This window comes from Podarcis cretensis, assembly GCF_951804945.1.
Source record: "Podarcis cretensis genome assembly, chromosome: 3".
NCBI classification, from domain to species: domain Eukaryota; kingdom Metazoa; phylum Chordata; class Lepidosauria; order Squamata; family Lacertidae; genus Podarcis; species Podarcis cretensis.
Window position 1 is genome coordinate 324,776 of NC_137172.1, and position 19,330 is coordinate 344,105.

The following is a 19,330-nucleotide window of genomic DNA, read 5'->3' on the forward strand; positions in this document are numbered from 1 at the left end:
TCAACTTCTGAATGGAACTACTAGCAAGGGAGGGGTGTGTGTTGTGTGTATTTGTGTGAGTTTGTGTGGATGGAGAGACTTGTGTAGGGAGGAGGCTGGCTTGAATACAGGCTGTTTTTTGGGGGGGGGGAGGGAAACGCCTCCTCTCTGCCCCCACTTCCCCATCCTCACCCAAGATCAGCCAGTTTCGCTTTGCAAATGTCGTAATTGTGATATTGTGACGAGTGAACTCTCCCCCCCCCCGAATTCCTGTTTAGCATAAACTGCCATATTTCTTGGCCTGTTTATAATGTCGGCGATGTGTGACTCTTTCTTTTTATTTTTTTTGGTATATCTTCCCCCTCCCCTCTCCTCTTCCCCCCCCTCCTCTTTCTCCCAAGTAGAGTTGGGGGGGGGCAAATGTTTAAAAAGATTATCCCTTATCCACTTCTGTGTTCCGGATCGCTCTCTTGAGGCCAAGGAATTCAAGAGGGAACTAGGAGAGGTTCTGGATCGCTCTCTCTCTCTCTCTCTCTCTCGGCCAAGGAATTTCAAGAGGGAACTAAGAGAGGAGCCGGGGCGTTTGTTTCGCGGAATCACCATCACGGCTTGGCGAGTCGGGTGCCCCCTCCCAGTTTGGAGGGAAAACTTGGCAGGGGGCATCTTGCTAGCGAGATGTGGGGGCAGAACTTGCACCATGTGTGTGGGGAGGAGGCTGAGAAGCCTGATTAACATCCTAGCTCCCGACAACGGAGGGAAACGAAGGGCGCTAGGAGGTTAGATGACTGGCGCCTTCTCCCCTGTTGCTGGCAGTTCTCTTAGGGGAGTGCTTGGATATTGTGAACTGCTGGGGAAGAGGGAGAGCCCGCGGTCGTGGGGAGGGGGGCGCTATCACTTGGAGGAGGGGAAAGCTTTTGAGGTTGCTCTTTGAACAACAGACAGCAGCGGAGGTCCTGGACACATCTGTCTTCCATATATACTGTGGAAAAGGGTGTGTTTCTTTAGGGTATGATTTGCAGGCTGGGTGGGGATGGAGAGAGAAGGGGCTGCAATTCTGCAGCTGGACAGCAGGTGTCCCTGCTGCTCTCCAGCTCCCTGGATGCAGCCCTCTTAGTTGGAGAAAACTTCTGGGGGGGAAAGGTGGAAAGGGGTCTTTTAAGGGGTAGGGTAGATCAGGGCACAAGGGGGGTGAGGAAAGGTCCTTTGCTTTGCTGCCCACTCCCCCTCCTCTTCCCTCTTCCTCAGCAGGCCTGGGCTATGCGGGAAAGGGGTTGGACTCGTTGCAGACATGACCGGGAATGACTATGCTGTGAAAAAGACCTGAAATTTGGAGTTTCTTCTTTTTGCCTTGAATCTCTCAATCTTTGGCTTTCCTGGATTTCCCCTTTGGAGCTGGCACTGCTGCAGCTGCCCCATAATACTGCATTTGTAAGAACTCTGGAATCCCCTGCCTACTGGGATCAAGCAGGCATCGTCACTGCGTTCTCTTCGGCACCTGCGAAAAACATTTTTGCTTGGCTCTGCCCACCCAGGTGCTTAGGAAGATGAGGTACTTCTAACCCGTTTTAGTATTTCAACTTTTGCATGTTTTCTCTTCAAGTAGCCAAATCTTTGAGCTTGGCTTACCAAGAATTTGGGTAAACCAAAATACAAAATCAGTGTCTAAATTTCACGACTCGAGAGTTTTCTGGGACAAGGAGACCCGCCCTTTCCCCTCCCCTAAGCCGAGCCAGCTCTTTTCCTCCTCCCTCCTCCTCCTCTTTCCTCTCTCCCCCTCCGGCTCCGCCCCTTGCATCCGGCGCCGGGGAAGAAGGAACGACTACGGTCCTGCTCTAGTGCGCATGCTCGCGGCCCGCCGCTTCCCCGGGCTGCTTCCGTGCATGCGCAGTGCGGGCGCCTGGTCCTGGTCGCTCGGTCGGGGACCGGGAAGCGGAGGAGGAAGAGGAGGAAGAGGAGGAGGAGGCCGCCCGCCGGAGACCCGCCTGGTGAGCCCGAGGGGGCGGCGGGGGCGGGGGCGGGGGGGGACCCCGGGCCTCGCCTCACGCGCCTTTCTCGTGACGTCACGCCCCGGGCAGGCATTGCGTCACGCGGAGGCTTTCCGGGGGGCCGAGACCTTTCCCTCCCTCCCTCCCTCCCTCCCTCCCCGCTTGGAGGGCGGCCTGGCCGGGCCGGGGGGGGCGGGGGGGAGGGGTGGGGGTCCTCTCTCCCCTCCCCCCTCCCCCCCTCCCCGTGGCCTCGTTTCGGGCTAATCGGGCTCAGCCCTTCGTCCTGGCCAAGCCGGATCAGGCGGGCTTAGCCTGGCGGGGAAAAGGGGAAGGAGGAGGAGAGCGGGGGGCGGGGGGGGGACGCGGCCCCTTTCCCCCCACGGGGGACCCCAGAGCCCCTATCGAGCACCTTAGGGGGGCTCCCTCTCGATAGAGGAAAAAGAGCCGAGGCCAAGCAGAGAACATTCCGAAGCCGGATCTTTCTGCAGTGTTGCAACACGGTCCTCGCTCGCCAAAGGCAGGAGGAACCCGCAACACGGGTGTGCAAGGCCTTGTATAGACATTTGAGATTGCCCACCCGGGAGCCAGAGACCCCCCCCCCAAACATCACAGAAAGAGGGGGTCACCAGCAGAAATTGGCAGAGCTGTCAACGTTTCCTTACTCTGAACAGGATTCCTGGCAAGAAAAGGGAAAAGTTGATAGCTATGGAAATTGGCGTGTGTTGCTTCTCTCCTGTCTGCCAGGATCCCTGATCATGCCTTCCTTGGTTGCCTTTTCCGGGTAGCCTGGCCATTTCGGGGAGACAGGCAGGACTTAGTTCCTGAAACTATCTTGAGAGCGTGCTTGCCGGACTGTATTTGCAGAGAGCTGCACGCCCAAAGTCGAAAGACAATCAGAAAGCTTTCCCCATTTCCTTCCTCCTTGCAGAGAAATACTTGCGGTCAATTTGGGAGAGTCAAAATGACTCCAGAATTGCTCTCCTGTACTATTTCAGACACATGGTTTATATGCTTATGTATGTGTTTGCCTTGTACATTTCTGAACATTTAATTTAGATATATAAGACCTTAGAATTCCTGTAACAGGCAGTTGCCAGGCTGGGGGCAGCTGGTGTCCATCTGGGCTGCCCTTCCCAGGAGTCGCTGCCGCCAAGGCAAAGCGGGATTGGGGGGGGAGTGACCCCCTCTTGTCTCCCCCCCACACCCCTGAGTAGCTCTGGGTCTGGTGAGGGTCCCAAGGCACCAGCGCAGCTCCGGCTCAGCCTTTGCCTTCCACCCCCTGGGGCCCATCAGTATGTTGTGGGGCTTGGCATGGGGGGAGCTGCCCTTCTCCTCCCCCTCCACCCACACTTTAAAACCTCTTCAGAAAAAAGGTTTTCTGCATGTGTCATCTGTGTTTATGGCACTTCTCTTCCGCCTTTTTCTCCAAGGAGCTCAAGGTGTGTGGGGGGCGTGGTCAGTCTTCACAACAGCCCTGTGAGGTGGGCAAGGCTGGGGGAGAGAAGGAAACTGGCCCCCCAGGTCACCCCCAGGTAGCTTTGTGGCTGAGTTGGGCCCTGGGCCCTAGTGACTCCTCCCCAGCCAACTCTCTAACCACTACACCGCCAGAAAATACTCCAACAGGGGTTGGAAGTTGCATATTATTACAAAGGCGCATGTAAACACAGAATGGTTTCTTAGGTTTTTTTTCATAGATGCATAGAGCTGGAAGGGATCCCAAGGGTCATCTAGCCCACCCCGCCCCCCAGCACAGGTGTTTTTTCACCCCATGTGGGGCTCGAACCCATGACCTTTAGATCAAGAGTCCGATGTTCTGCCAACTGAGCTGTTCTTGATTTTATCATCTTAAGCTTATCAGCTTACACCACCACACTCCCTTTTTTATCCTCCTGTAACGGAGGAGTGTTTGATCTGCTGGCTGGGTGCCCCCCCCCCGACCCTGCCCAGCCCCTTTTCCATGCCAGGGTCCCTTTCCAGAGCAGCCAAGGCTGTGCCAGACAGAGGACTTTTGCCCGCTTTCATGCCTCACCCCAGACCGGGCCTGAGGTCTGCTCTTTTGGGGGGAGTGGGCAGGAAACCCCCCCCCCCGCTCTTGAGAGTTGGAGGGAGACCTGGCTGGGCATGCATCCTGGGGTTAGGGTCTCCTCCTCACACCCCACCCCGAGCGAGGTGATGCTGTTTGTGGAGGTCACTTGGGTCCCACTGCCTCCCACCCCAGTGTGATCTCTGGAGCTTGTTTGGCTTTGGCCAGGGGTCTCCTGAGATCTGGGGCCAAGCCCAGCCCCTCGCTTGTAGAGTCAGAAGGGACCCCCGAGGGCCATCTAGTCCGGCCTCTCTCAATCCCTGACCCAGTTCTTGTGTGCTACTCAATCTAGAGCAAGATGGCGGACGCCGGTCGGCCGCAGCGGAAGATGTCACGGGCCGGAGAGAGTTTGTACTGCATCCTGGGCCTGGAGAAAGGGGCTTCCTCTGAGGACATCAAGAAGGCGTACAGGTGGGCTTCTCTCCTCTGCCCTCTGCCCGGCTGCTCTCACTGTGCTCTCCTCCTGCCCCCAACCAGATCTGGCTTCTTCCCCAACCATTTTTGCTGGCAGGATTCCCAGTCGGGCGTCTGGGTGGCGGCTGTGAGAACAGGGTAACTGGGGTCTAGATGGTCCCCCTTTGACCCAACCCAGCGGCAGGGCTCTCCATATGGATAGGCTAGCAGAACCTCCATGCCCAGGGGCAGTCTATCCCTGAATACCAGGTGTGGGGGAACTGTAGAGTTGCAAGTGGGTCCTGCTTGTGGGTCTTCCGATGGGTGGCCACTGTGAGGGTGCTGGAATAGACAGACCCCCCCCATTCCCTGATCCAGGGGCTCTTCTTACATTTGTACGTCCTCTGGCTTAAATAAGGAGAATTCCCAATCCTAGAGGAGGTAGCAGAGACTTGTGGGGCAGGAGGACGGCATGCAGGTTCCTCTTGCTCCCCCTACCCCCGGGGGGGGGGGGCTTAGCCCTTGCCAGCACCTGCCCCTTCCTTCATCTGCCCCCTTGCTTTCTGGTCACATCAGTGCAAACGTCCCAGTCATTGGGAGCACAGGATGGGGCCTTCCATTTCCCAGCTCCCTTTTTTCCTAAAAAGGCAAACATCCTCAGCCTTTGTGCATGTGCAGAGTGGGGGCCTTGGGCAGGCGTCTGGTGAAATTGAAGGGGGCGTCTTCTGCCCTCCCGGATGTCCACTGGCCTCAGCATCCGGGTTTCCTTGGCCTGGAAGCCTTCCGTCCCCCTGGGCATTGTGTCTCTTCTCCCTCCACCCCCCTGAGCGCATGTGCTCCGAGTTCAAGGCCGCCTGGTTGCTCCTTTCCAGCCCTGAGAGGCAAGGCAGATCCCAGAGATGGCACTGCCTTTGCAAACTCTTCCTGGATGCGCTTCTTCCTGCCCCTTAGATTTGGACATCCAGGCTTTCTCTAGCCATTTCTCTCCATGCTTCTGAGTTTCTGCAACCTTGTGAAGCTTTGTATTAGAATTCTAGCATTGTGGAGTTGGAAGGGTAGGGGCACCTTGTCCAAACCCCTGCAAGGCAGGAATCTCAGCTCAAGCATCCAGGACAGAGGACCATCTGACCTCTGCTTAAAAACCTCCAAGGAAGGAGCTTCTCTTCCACGATTGCACAGCTCTTCATGTCAGAAGGTTATTCCTGGAGTCAAGTCGGAATTCCCTTTCTTGAATGGATTTGAATCCGTTAGTCCTTTTGATTTCCCCTCGGGCTCCGCTTGCCCACAACCCTGCCGCCTTCCCCTTTCAGGAAACTGGCTTTGAAGTACCACCCGGACAAGAACCCGGAGAATCCCGAAGCCGCGGAGAAGTTCAAGGAGATCAACAACGCCAACACCACCCTCAGCGACGAGAGCAAGCGGCGGATCTACGACGAGTACGGCTCCATGGGGCTCTACGTCTCGGAGCAGTTCGGGGAGGAGACCCTCAAATACTACTTCCTCATGTCGAAATGGTGGTTCAAGGTGGGTGGCTGTCCTCTGGGGGGGGGGACCAAATACCCCCCACCCCTGGGAGATGCAGCCGAATGTGTGTGTGTGTGTGTGTGTAGTGTGTGTGTGCGTGCGTGAGAGAGCACCCGTATGGGTGTCTCCCCCCCCCATGTATTCCCCCCCCACACAGCAGCCAGAAGTTTAGGACCTTTTGCTGGAGTTACGACGTGTGTTTGTTATGCATCTGTGCTTTCCGTTAGCCTTATGCCCACTGGCCTGCTCCTGGTCACAGATTCATCTCTGCTGATAGAATTAATCTTAATGCCATTTCGTTTAAAACGCCCTTGCAATTGTTCCCTCTTGCTTGTTACTATCTTTCAATCTGTATTTCATATTTTGGCCATCATACCTGCTAGTTCAACGTATTCTATTAGCTTAAACAGCCATTGGTCCTTTGTCGGGAAAGATTTCTCTCCCCACATTTTTGCACACAGTATTTTTGTGGCTTCTATACGCAAGTATAGAAATAGGTTTTGCACTTAGTCTGTTATTTCCTGACCTACGATTGCTAACAGGAATGCTTCAGGGTTGTTTTTTTTTGGGGGGGGGACACAGTACTTAAGCATCTTTTAAAATTTGTCAGATACAGTAGAACCTCAGTGTTTGAACGTACAGTGGTACCTCGGGTTAAGTACTTAATTCGTTCCAGAGGGCCGTTCTTAACCTGAAACTGTTCTTAACCTGAAACACCATTTTAGCTAATGGGACCTCCTGCTGCTGCTGCACCGCCGGAGCCTGATTTCTGTTCTCATCCTGAAGAAAGTTCTTAACCCGAGGTACTGCTTCTTGGTTAGCAGAGTCTGTAACCTGAAGCATATGTAACCTGAAGTGTATGTAACCCAAGGTACCACTGTAATCTGTTCCGGAAGTCCATTCGAGTTCCGAAACATTCGAAAAACGAGGATCAAAGGGCTGGCAACAAAATCCATTGAAAAAATGGAGAAACGCGCCTCAGAAGCCGTTCAACTTCTGAGGTGTATTCGAAAATGGAAGCATTCACTTCCGGGTTTTCAGTATTCGGCTTCCGAAACATTAAGCAGCTGAGATGTTTGAAAACTGAGGTTTGACTGTACCATTTCCCATTTTTTTGCGAATTTGCATTGCCGACACATGTGAATTAAACAGCTCTCTGTATCTGAACATATCCAACATAAATTTGATCCTCTTTTATACATTTTGGTGAGTTTTTTGGGTATCAGATATCATTTTTACTGGGTGTCATGTGCATCATTTTTTAATGCTTTCCCTAATTGTGTAACATGCTGAAAAAATTACCACATTTTTCCAGTTTTTCCCATGCCGAAAGTTCTATATTGTACCTGAAATCTGATGCCCAGTGAATCATCACTGCCCTCACAATCTCATCCTCAGTTTCCCTTTGCTTTGTCGTTTCTTTCCTAGTATGGAAAGAGAATCCACCACCTTCTGAGGTTAGGGAATCGGGGAGTGGGAGCCGTCCGGGACACTTTCACGATAAGGGTCTGTGCCAGGGTCCAGAAAGTTCACTGAGGGGTATAGATTATATACAGTGGTACCTTGGGTTACAGACGCTTCAGGTTACAGACTCCGCTAACCCAGAAATAGCACCTCGGGTTAAGAACATTGCTTCAGGATGAGAATGGAAATCGTGCAGTGGGAGGCCCCATTAGCTAAAGTGGTACCTCAGGTTCAGGACAGTTCCAGGTTAAGTACAGACCTCCAGAACGAATTAAGTACTTAACCCGAGGTACCACTGTATTATGGTTGTGCCAGCTGTATTGATGCCATGCTGTTTAGTAATAAGCCACGGGGCAAGTTCTGGTTGCCCTGCGCTCCTGACCGGCTGCTCTGCCCCTCTCCGCAGCCCCTGATGGTCTGCTGCAGTTTGCTCACCTGTTGCTGCTGCTGCTGCTGCTGTTGCTTCTGCTGTGGGAAGTGCCGCCCCCCAGAGGAGGAGGAGCCCTACAAGTACGTCAACCCCGAAGACCTGGAGGCCCAGATCCGTGCTGAGAACGAAGGTATGACTTTGAAGGAGGGGGCGGGCTTTCTTTTTCGCTGGCTTTGGGTGCTGATCCTTTGAAACTACAACTAATCCAGAAGGCGGCAGCTAGACTGGTGACTGGGAGCAACAATTCAAAGTTGGGGCTGACCTTGAAAGCCCTAAATGGCCTCAGCCCAGTAGACCTGAAGGAGCGTCTCCACCCCCATCATTCAGCTCGGACACTGAGGTCCAGCTCCAAGGGCCTTCTGGGGGTTCCCTCCCTGCGAGAAGCCAGTTACAGGGAACCAGGCAGAGGGCCTTCTTGGTGGTGGCACCTGCCCTGTAGAACACCCTCTCATCAGATGTCAAAGAGAAAAACAACTATCTGACTTTTAGGAGACATCTGAAGGCAGCCCTGTTTAGGGAAGCTTTTAATGTTTGATATTACTGCTTTTTTATTATTGTTCTTGGTGTTTTGTTGGGAACCGCCCAGAGTGGTTTTATTTTATGGAGCGGAGTCCGTGGGGTCTGCATCTCTGCCAAGGGCCTGGAGGGGGAATTGCCTGCTCCTGGGCCAGCCTTTGGGGTCTCTTAAGGGCAGCTGTGCTTGTTTCCTTCCCAGCAGGCGGCGGAGAGGCCATCCGTATGCAGCCCACAGCCAGCGCCTCCTTGCACACCACAGACGAGACACAACGGCAGCACAAGCCCTGACCCGTAAGCAGAGCGGTCGCCCTTGCTGGGGGGCGCAGCAGCAGCAGGGGGAGGCTCTTCCTGGGAGGGGAGGTGGGTCGCGTAGGAGAGGGACCCCAAGGCTCATCCATTCCAGCCCCCAGCAATGGCAGCAACCGCAGCCAAAGGTAGCTTTCCCTGCAATCCCTGCGGGAGCTGCTACTTGCCAGGACTTGTGGGCAGAAACACCCCACCCTCCCTTCTGGGGAAGCCTGTCTTTGCCTGGCTCCAAGGGCTGAAGCAGCTTTGAGAAGGGTGGGGTGGGGAGACGAGGAGAAGCCCTTGCCCAGCAAAAGGCTGGTCGGTGGGTCTCAGTTGGCCATTTAATGCCCAGCTCACATGGTTGGCATGCCTGGCACAGATCCTGGCAAATGAAGCAGCCAACCTGGGTGGGTCAGGTAGGAATCTGTAGCAGGAGCTCCATAGTTCCGTAGGGACGCCCCAAGTCCAATGCAGGAACCTCAGCTAAAGAATCCTGAGCTTGCAGCCCCTTCCTCCCCCACCAGGAGGGTTTAGGGGGCTGCTGGGGAGGGGTGGTCTCTCGCCCGCTGCTTGGCAGGGGCTGCTGTGCCAGACCAGGCCCTGCTCAGGTCCTCAGGGTGCCTTGGGGGTTGGCAGGCTCTCTGGGGTATGCCAGCCATGGCTGCCAGCATCAGAGGGCACCCCGGCCTCTCTCTCTCTCTGTCTCCTGCTCCCCCTCCTTTGCTTGCAGAGGAGAGGACTCGGGGTGACGCTTGGCTTTGGGGGGTCCTGGCCAGGAGGGCTCTTCTCTGGCTCGGCCTCCTCAGACGGAGGAAGCGACGCTTGTGCCACCAGTTACTGGAAACTGCAGGAGAGGAAGAGTCTCCCTTGCGCCTGGATTCTGCTTTGGGGCTTCCCAGTGGGGAATCTGGGGGGGCCCTGTGAGAACAGGGGACTCGGGGGGGGGCTTTGGGCCTGATCCAGCCTCCAGGCTCCCCGCAGGTTCTGAGATCCAAGCTGCTCCTCCAGTCATTCTGCCAGGCCCCCCCATCCCTCACCCCCCCTCTTCTCTCTTCCCTGCAGAGTTCAGCTGACGGTCAGAGCACAGCCCCCCCTTTTCTGCAGCCATTCCAGAGACCACCCCCAGGCCCACATGGCTGAGTCAGGCCTGCCGCTGCACTCTGGGGCAGAGAGACCCCCACCCCCCACCCCGGGGGTCCTTGCCAAAGGCAGGGGGGCCACACGCCTGGCCACCGCCCCACCGTCATTGGGAGTCTTCTCAGGGAACGCGGCTGAGGGCACAGCGGAGGAGGAGGAGAGCAACTTCCAGCCTCGCAGGGAGCTGGCGGGACCAGAGAGGTGGCCCCCCTCCAGGTTAGGGCTGGCGGAAGACGTCGCCCGCTGCCAGCCCACCCGCTTTTTCCGGACGCTTTCTGACCCCCGGCTCTCTCCTTGGACAAAGGCTCCTGCTTCCCAAGGCCAGGCAGCCCCTGGGGGCACGGCTGGGGGGTTGTGGGGCTCGCCGGCCCTGCCCCCCTTCTGCCCTGTGCATCGGTGCCAAAGTGCATTTGTGGGGCCAATGCAGGCGAGTCCCTGCCCCGCTCCCTGGCTGGTGGGTTGGGGGGGCTCCCTCCCCTTCTGCCCTGAGCTGCAGCTGCTCTGGGTGGATTCAATCACTGTGCAGAGGGAGCCTGGTCCCCCCCCAGCTCCCTCCCTGGCCCTGCTGTGGGGCAGCCCCCTCTTGGGCAGGGCCCCTCTCTCCACACTGTGACAAGGAACTTCTCTAGGGTTTACGGACACAATTAAATGTTTCTGAAGGAAGAAGCTGCTGTTTCTATGCTGTCAGTCCGCCTTTGGGGCGTCTCACTGAAGGGGACCCCCCAGGGTCACCGAGCCCCCCCCCCCCCCCGCAATGCAGGAATCATAACTGAAGCATCGCCCACAGATCTCTGCTTGAAAACCTCCAAGGAAGGACAGACTGCTGCCTCCTGAGGGAGCTGTGGCCGTCAGGGAGTCCTCCGTCAGAGCGCAGTTGTCAGAGCTGCCTCCCGGTCCCAGCTCACAGAGGACCAACGCTAGGCTGTAGTTATGTACAAAAGTCTTTATTGAGGTTCAGTTTCCATTTTAAAGCTGCAGCGCGCAGCTCTACGTCTCAACCCTAGACCGGCGAAGTCCCGTCTGAGTCTCCTCCCCTTCCACACCAGTTTAACACTCTCGCTTTGCTCCACCTCTTCCTAAGTTCCTTTCTCCTCTGGGCCCTCCTGCCCGCTAGGGTCTCATCCTTTCTGGACTTCTCTGACGCTGACCCTGATGATTCTTCCCCCTCCTTCCGGCGGGCTTTAGGACCTGGTTCCCTATCCGGGCTACCTTCTGTGCCGCTCGCCTGTACCTTTGAACTTGGCGCGCGCGCCCAGCCTGCAGCTTTCCTCTTGACCGTTCCCTTGCTCTCCGATGGAGGCGTGGTCAACCCTGACTCATCTCTCGCTGGTGGTGCATATGTGGACTCTGATACCTGGGACTCCTCCCCCCCACTACGCTCTGGTGGGGAAGCTGGTCCTGATTTCCAACTGCTGCTCTGGGAGTCCCCGCTGGCCCCTTGCTTCTGGGGTGTCCCCCTTGGGTCGCCCCTTGCCCTGCCCATCGGCGCCCCCTTCTGTGAATCTTCCGATTCGCTGGAGAGGCTCATGGAATCTATCGGGCTGCTGTCATCTTCTCCTACGCTGCCCTCGGATTGCTCCCCCTCGCTCTCCATCTCCTCTCCTCCCTGCGCTCCCGCTGAGTCCCTGACAGCAGTGCTCCTCGAGAAGCCCAGGAGGACGGAAAATCCAGGAGAGAGGGAAGGAACTCCTTCTCCACAGAGTTAAAACAATGGATCTCACTTCCGCAGGAGGCTGGGGGACAGACGGGGTCGCAGGGCAGCAACTGCCCGCCTGGGGGCGCCTCTCTCCCAGCCTGCCAAAGCCAGCTGTCCCCCCCCCCCATCCTTCCAAGGAGGGCCTGGGTGGCAAGGGTGGGAGTGGGGTGGAGAGGGGAGGGGAGGCGCCTGTGGGGCAGGGAAATGGGGAGGTCAGGGGGGAGGCTTGGCAGCCCTGTCCTTGCCAAGGCTGAGCATTCGACCCGTTAAGTATTTTTGGAGCCTTGATTTAATGAGGAGAAGGGAGGATGGCCCTCAAATCCTTGGCAGCCCGGCAGCGATGCTGAGTGGGCGACTTGTCAGGGGCCCACGGCATCTGCATGGCCTTGCTGGCCACCTAAGGGTGTCGCTGGTGGTGACAGTGGCCTGCAGGCCTTTCCCTGGACCAGGGAGAGGCCTCTTGCCCCCGGCCACCCTTCCCTGCATCCATACTTTTTTATTAAAAATAATAATACATAAATGCACAGTATTTAATTTCCAGCGGCTCTGGCCTGGTTGTGGGGAGAGGTCCTCCAGCTGCTGTCCAGGCGGACAAGAGGCCCCCCCCTGCCGACAGTTGGGGGAATTGCAAGGAGACCCCTTGCTGGCCACAAGCCCTCCTCTTTTTTTTGGGGGGGGGGGGAGCGGCCTTTCCTGAGGGTCCAGAAAGCACAGGGAACCCCTAGAGGAATAGCAAAGTGAGCTGCATGGGGGGGGGAGGCGGCCTTGCATTGTCATTTTCACTTGACCCTGCCTGCCCCTCCAGCAGATGCCCAAGGCCGGCCTCATGGCCTAAATATAGAGGGAGCAGCCAAGGGGGCAGGGGGGGTCCCAGCCCTATTGGGAGCCAGGAGCTGCTTCTCCTGGGACTGACCAATACAGAGCAAGCCACTGCCTGCAGTCTAGCCTTGGGGCTGCCTTTCACTCATTCACACATATGCAGAATCCCAACCCTCCTCATTCTTGCTCTAAACTGATTGGGATCCATTTTGTTTTGCCTCTGGATATCTTGTGTGGAAAGTTTGCAGCATTTGGGACTTTTTACGTTAGAGAAAAGGTGAGGAAGAGGTGACACAGATGCAGTTTATAAAATTCTGTGCAGCGTGGAGAAAATGGGAAGAGAAAAATTATCATAACAGTAGGAACTCGTGGGCACCCAATGAAGCCGAGTTGCGGAAGGATTAAAGAAAGTCCTTCTACATGCAGTTAACCTGTGGAACTCTCTCCCACTGTTGCTGGAAACCTCAGGAGGGGAGAGTTGCTCTTCTGCATGGATCCTGCTTGTGGGTTTCCCCTTCAAGGCATCTGGTCAGCCATTGTGAGGCTGGACTAGATTGGCCGCCTGTGTCCTGATCCACCAGAACATCTTGCACTCTTTTTTTTTAAAAAAAAATAATATTTATTGGAAGTTTCCAAGAAAAAAGAGAAAAAAGAAAAAGAACAAGAAAAAGAAATTACATAATCCAAAAAAAGGAAAAAAAACACAAAGTACAGAAAAAAACAAAGGAAAAATAAGAACAGATTAAAAACAAATCCCTCTTTCTCTGTCCTATAATTCATTTACTTATTTCCATGACTTCCTCACACCTCCCTCCTTTGTATTCCAATTCAAATAGTTATTTCAGCAAATTTTTCCCTCCTTGTTTTATCTTCGTTCTTTATCTTAAACATATTATATCATTCTATTTCTCATCTAATTATCAAGCCATTTTTTGCATATTCCTTTTTAACCTTATTGTTAGAAATCACTTTGTTTCATTCCTACTTCATTTTAACATCCATTGATTTTACACTGTTTCTGCAAATAGTCCTTAAATTTCTTCCCATAAAATTTCAAAATCTAAACCATATTTATACTTAACTTCTTCAAACCTTTCTACTAATGCCAATTATTTCCTTTCCAACAAATTCCCTGTTATTTCATTAATATCAAACTAATTCCAAAAATAAAAAGAAGTTCTCCTCAAGTTTTTATCCAACATCCCTTCTTCCTGGTTTTGGGTTATGTCAGTCCTTTCAGTCTCACATCCAGTCCATCAATCTGGTGTTCTGATATCCGAGGCTCTTAAGTCACTTCCATGCCCCCTCTGCAGATTTTCTTGTTCCTGTTTATTCTTACACCCTTCCCTGTCCCTTGTTGGTTTCTTTCGTAATTTCTTCCCTTTCTCCTTGGGAGGTGGGCTTCCAAGGAACTCCAACCGGTAATAGTCTCCATTTTCTTTCATCAGGCTAGCCCATTCCCCAGAGTCCCATTCCCCCAGGTTAATTTTGTAATCCAAAAGGTAGTTGTTCCAGAAGTAGTTGTCAACCCGTTCCAGAGTCCCGCCAGAGCTGAAAGCTTCCTTAACTCCAAACACTCCCTGAGACACTTCATATTCAATCTTACAGTACTGTGACGTTTGGTCATGCAGGACTTTAGGTTTCTCCACCTGTATCCTTTGAAGTGCAATCACAACCTCTTCCGTCATCATCTGCCCTTGAACTTGCCCTGTCAAGCCAGTTTCCTGAGTTAGTTGTTGTGGAGCTTCTTTATCCTTATTTTCTGTTAGTTCATATTTACTGGCTACAACAGACTTAGAGTCTAGCTTTTCGTTCATTAAGTCCATTTTCTCATGCAGCTGCTGTAGCTTAGCATTTATTCTGCCAAGGTCAGACAACAAGGTTCCTTCCCGGCATATTGCTGTTCAAGGCCAGGCGGCCGGTCCCACGGTCTGATTCCCAGAATTGTAGAATTTCACTATAAACTGCAGCAACAAATTGACAAGCTCCCTCTAGGGGACACAATTTCAGTTCACATCCATCTTTAAAATGTATCCAACAAAGGAAAAATTTACTTTCGGTTTTCAAATACTTTGTTTCCTTAACATGCAGAAAGCGGCATTAAAGTTAATTTATTTCTCTTCTTTTTACTATCTGTCAAAAGTAAACCACTTTCAATCGATGGGCATCTCCAAAACTTTCTGTCCTGACTCCCCGTCCCCAGGTTTGGGACGATGGAGACTTATGTTCCTTTACTCTCTCCCCACAGGCTTAAGAAATCAAGAGATTTTTTCCCCCTTTTCCCCTGCTGTCAAGGGGGGTTTTGTTGTTTATGAATGCAGGAAATTTCAGTCTTTAAGTCAATTTTCCAGGCTAATTAGCTTATAAGGTCTTTGCTTCAGACTATTTACAAAGCAGAAGGCGGATTTCCTGTTTAGACCTTCCCGCTTCGTACCTAATTCGTAAATTTTGTAGTTTTCTTAATCAAATCTTCCGTTTTTACTCACGGGTATTTTTTGAGTCCAATTATCATCAGGAAAAAGTCAGCGCTCTCCGGTGATGGCTGCGCGGCTTCCCTCCGTGAAAGTAGCAGACGGTTTGATGCACCGCGCTGCTCACCCCACTTCGCTCCGGAGCCCCGAAAAGGGGTTTCCCGGCGAGTAGGGGAGGCGCTCTTGGCTCTCTGCCGAACCCCACGTCCCCAGGCGGAGGAGCGGGCCCCCACCTTCGCTGTGGTGGGAAGACCCAACTTTCACGGAGCCCGCTCCTCCAGTCGGAGGAACTCTGCCATTCGTCGATGGCGCTGACCCGGAAGTCTCATCTTGCACTCTTATTAGGACTGGGTGATATATTGATATATCATCCCAAACCAGTTTGAAGCTCCTGTCATGATACCAGTTTCATACTTCTTGACCTGGCAATATATCACAAATCATGGTGTCCGTGTGCTATGCAAAAATCACTCTGTGGGAGAAACTGAAGGCAGTCAGGGCTTCTCTCCATTCCTGCAGCCCCTGTTAGCTCTTCCCGCCTGATGCGGGGGGGGGGGGGGGCAGCAAGCAATAAAAGGTAAAGGGACCCCCGACCATTAGGTCCAGTCGTGGCCGACTCTGGGGTTATGGCGCTCATCTCGCTTTACTGGCTGAGGGAGCCGGCGTACAGCTTCCGGGTCATGTGGCCAGCAGGACTAAGCCGCTTCTGGCGAACCAGAGCAGCGCACGGAAACGCTGTTTACCTTCCCGTCGGAGTGGTTCCTATTCATCTACTTGCACTTGGATGTGCTTTTGAACTGCTAGGTGGGCAGGAGCAGGGACCAAGCAACGGGAGCTCACCCCGTCGCGGGGATTCGAACTGCTGACCTTCTGATCGGCAAGTCCTAGCCTCTGTGGTTTAACCCACAGCGCCACCTGCGTCCCTATCACAATGTTACCTGGTAAATCTCAGTGTCGGGATCCAGACATGGGAGGAATCCTGTTGCTCCAGGGTGAGGCTTCCCACGCAGACTGGGAAAAGACCCCCTTCTGCCCAGCACCCGGGAGAGTCAATGGCCTGAGTCTGTGGGAGGCGCCTCCTGCCGTGTCTGCAATGGCTTTTCCTTCCAGATGTTTTGGATCGCAACCCCAGGCAGCACAACCATGAGATGCAGGGGCTCCTGGGAGTTTTAATTCAAAAAATCTGGAGGGCGCCAGGATGGCAAAGGCAGGCTTCGCTATTTCTTACATATTGACATGATTCTCCCCTGAGGTTCAGGGCGGCGGGCAGTGACACTCCTCGGCTGCAGCTCACAGAACAGGACAATCAGTTGCATGGCAGCGACTTGGGGACCCCAAGGTCATCTAGTCCAACCCCTTGTAATGCAGGAATCACATGGAATGCAACCGTTAGCTTTTGCAAAGTGTGGGGTGATCTTCATTCTCCACATCTCTGTGTTGTTGTCCTTCCCGCCTTTGGATTATTCATTCTGGATCTGGGCCCACTGAGCTGCTCCTTCAGATGAGCGTCAGCCTGAGCCCCGCGTGCTGTTGAGGCAGCCTGGAATCCCAGCCACTGACTGAGCTGCCGCATCCCAGCACTGACTCACGGGTCGGCTGGAGACCTTGGGCTCCTCTTCACAAGCTCTGCTGCCAAGGCAGGTGTCTCCCATCCCTCGTTTGCGCGTCGGATTCATCGTACCCAAATGCAGAACTTGCGAAATGCTTTCTTCATTGCTGACGCTGGTGGCCGTGGAGAGGTGATGCCTTTGCCTTCCCCCCACCTCGAGAGTGTTACGGTGTAGCTGAGCAGTTGGGGGAGTGAGTGGGGCTGGCTTCCAGGGGTCCAGTTTCAAGTCAGCCTTAAGGAGCGCAAGACAAAGAGGGAGAGAAAAGGCAAGTTGGGGGGGGGACAGGGAGAGGAATAAAAGCACAGCATTTCCCAACTGAAACCGAGGCTGACAAAGCAGTTAAGCTGGTTTCATGATGCCTGGAAGAGAAGGACCCTCGGCTCACTGGATTCTTCCACGACGGGGCTTGACTTGGAGGAGAAACAGCCCCCCCCCCCAGGTCAGTGAAGAGGGAGACCAAATATTCCCTATTTGCAGGATGGCAGCATGACTTTCATGGTGTTATTTATGGAGAGGTGGAGAGGCAAGAATCCAGTTGGAGAGGATACACACGCAACACAATGCTGAGCACATTGTTAATTTGTAGAAGTGGCTTTAAGAGGCGTCTGTCCGTCCGTCCGTCTGTCTGTCCCTCCCTCCCTTTCTCTTTAGGGCCCTGCTGCAAAAACCTTGTGAGCAGTATGGGTGGAAGCAGAAAGAGGGGGGTACTGAAGGGAAGCTAGAGGGTTCATGACAGGGACGGATCACAGGGCAAAACGTTGGGCTGCAAAGGACTTCCTCTGATCAGACCCACAGGATCTTGGCAGGGGGCACCCCTTGCACCACACCTCTGATGCGTCTTTGCTTTAAAGCATTTCTAATCTCAATATTAAAAGGTGTCTTGGGCGCTGTACCAATATGCATATATGAAATCAGGGGGAAATAGGATAAAAAAGAGAAGAACAAACTACCTCTTAATAGCAGGGGTCCAATCTTATGGGTCAGGGGAAGCTGTGGGCGGCGGGGGGGGGGGAATCCCTGCCTCCACCAGATGCCCAAAGTGACTGGCAGAGGGTGCTTCACCTACAGCAGGGGAAAGGGCGTTCCGTAATGCAGGAGCAATCGTGGGAAATGCCCATTTTCAGGTCACAGTCCAGCCCTGCCAGGAGTGACATTTCCCCAAATGGTCCCAAGTTCATAGAATCATATAATTGTAGAGTTGGAAGGAACCCCAGGGGTCATCCAGTCGTGCCCTCGGCAATGCAGGAATCTCAGCTAAAGCAGGTGGACAGCCAGTCTCTGTTGAAGAACCTCCTAGGAAGGAGAGTCCACAACTTCCCGAGGGAGACTGGTCCACTAGTGAACAGCTCTGACTGTCAGAAAGTTCAGTACTGGATGTATAAGTTGGCAGCATGACTTTGTAGCTGATGGGCAGCCAGTGTCTCTCAGGGATACCTGCAAGCCCAGGTGCTCCACTCAGCAACCTGTTGTGAACAGCTCTGTAATCTTCAGATGAAGGGGGGGCATATGAATTTAATTATTATGAATAATGATAACCTGACTGCCACGTTCTGCATCTGATGCGAACCCTAAGGGAAGCCCCACCTCGTGCATTGCAGTAGTCCAGCCATGAGGTTACCAACGTGGGAATCGTGGCATTTCCTAGACAGGAAAGGGCATACCTGGGATACCAACCTGTTGCTCCTCAGCCCTTCTCACTGGGGATGTTCCCTGAGCACCCAGGGACAAAAGGAACCAGGGGCACCTCTAAACTACTTCCTGTTCCCTCTGAGGGGGCGCAACCCTTTTTAGAACTGGTAAACTCTCTAGCACCAGACCTGGGAGCCCCTCACCCACACAGTCTCCACTTTACAGAAATTCAGTTAACTCGCCCATATCCAGCCCCCCACTGCATTCAGGCCCCAGTTCAAAACAATCACAACCTCCTTTGTTTCAGATCTCCTAATGGCTGCTCCGTCTAGGGATGGTATGCTCCGTGCAGGGACTGTGCCCCCCCCCCAGGCTGCCTGGCACCTCCCTGGTAACGGAGGAGGAGGAGGAGGAGATCTTGCTGGACTTTCCACTTGCGCACTTCCTCTCTCAAGGCACAAGGACAGGGACTTCTCCACGCTGGCCCCATTCCAATTCCCTCCAAAAGAGCTTGCTGGAACCTGGCTCCATGTTCCTGCCTTCAGACGGAAATTCAAGATCTCCCTTTTCACGAAACTTTTGAAATAACTCGGTGGTACTACACGGACTTCCTCCACAAACTATATTTTGGCCATACATATGTTCAATCCAGATTTCCTAACATTTTTAAAATAAGTGAATGGAATACCCACGGAATTCTTGAGTGATCGAGTTCCACCACAAACTCTCTGCCGCCGTTTGCTGCTTGGATGCTTTCAGAGGTTTTGTGCAAAAGCATCTGAGCAGATATCCAAAGGGATTTTGGGGTGGCGGATTGAATCGGGTGGTGTGTGTGTGTGTGTGTGTGTGTGTGTGTGTGTGTGTGTTGTACGCCCTGTACAGTTTATGACAAAATCTCATCTTCTGGCTCTACTTAAGAGAAGCAGGCAGAGTTTGGATCTTGCCCAACACACAAACATGGACTCCAGTAAATGCCACTATTTCAGTCTCCTGAATGCAACCCCTGCTTTTCTCGCTACAATACAATGTGAAAAAGGGAAAGAGGGGCGGTTCCAGGGCTGAACCCTGAGATGGAAAACATGGCCTGTATTAGAGGAGACCCCCTCTAGCCACCCCCCCCTTCCCAGGCCAAAGATGTCATTGCCCTGTTGAGGAAGAGTGACTAAGTGTCACCTGATGCCACTGACAGCTGCTGTTGCTTCTCCCCTCTCTGACCCCCCCCCCAATTGCTGGGACAAAAATGGCAGCTGGGATGCCATTGGGATCATGTGACCCCCTAAAAATAGCCTGGTAGGCCCAGGACAGG

At 53.6% G+C, this 19,330-nt stretch overlaps 1 protein-coding gene across 1 annotated transcript; it reads left to right on the top strand.

The window, feature by feature from the left end:
• The first annotated feature begins 1,943 nt into the window (after window positions 1-1,943).
• Window positions 1,944-10,465, top strand: DNAJC5G (DnaJ heat shock protein family (Hsp40) member C5 gamma). The gene is made up of 6 exons (XM_079969109.1): window positions 1,944-1,964; window positions 4,340-4,458; window positions 5,751-5,964; window positions 7,835-7,988; window positions 8,574-8,665; window positions 9,725-10,465. Exons 2-5 carry the CDS (start codon window positions 4,346-4,348, stop codon window positions 8,660-8,662), a joined length of 570 nt encoding a protein of 189 aa, XP_079825235.1. The 5' UTR covers window positions 1,944-1,964; window positions 4,340-4,345; the 3' UTR covers window positions 8,663-8,665; window positions 9,725-10,465.
• The last annotated feature ends 8,865 nt before the right edge of the window (window positions 10,466-19,330 follow it).

Coding starts and splice junctions, on each gene's coding strand:
- DNAJC5G (XM_079969109.1), top strand. CDS start 4,346: ATGGCGGACGCCGGTCGGCCGCAGCGGAAGATGTCACGGGCCGGAGAG. Junction 4,459..5,750: donor GACATCAAGAAGGCGTACAG/GTGGGCTTCTCT, acceptor TTCCCCTTTCAG/GAAACTGGCTTTGAAGTACC. Junction 7,989..8,573: donor GATCCGTGCTGAGAACGAAG/GTATGACTTTGA, acceptor TTTCCTTCCCAG/CAGGCGGCGGAGAGGCCATC.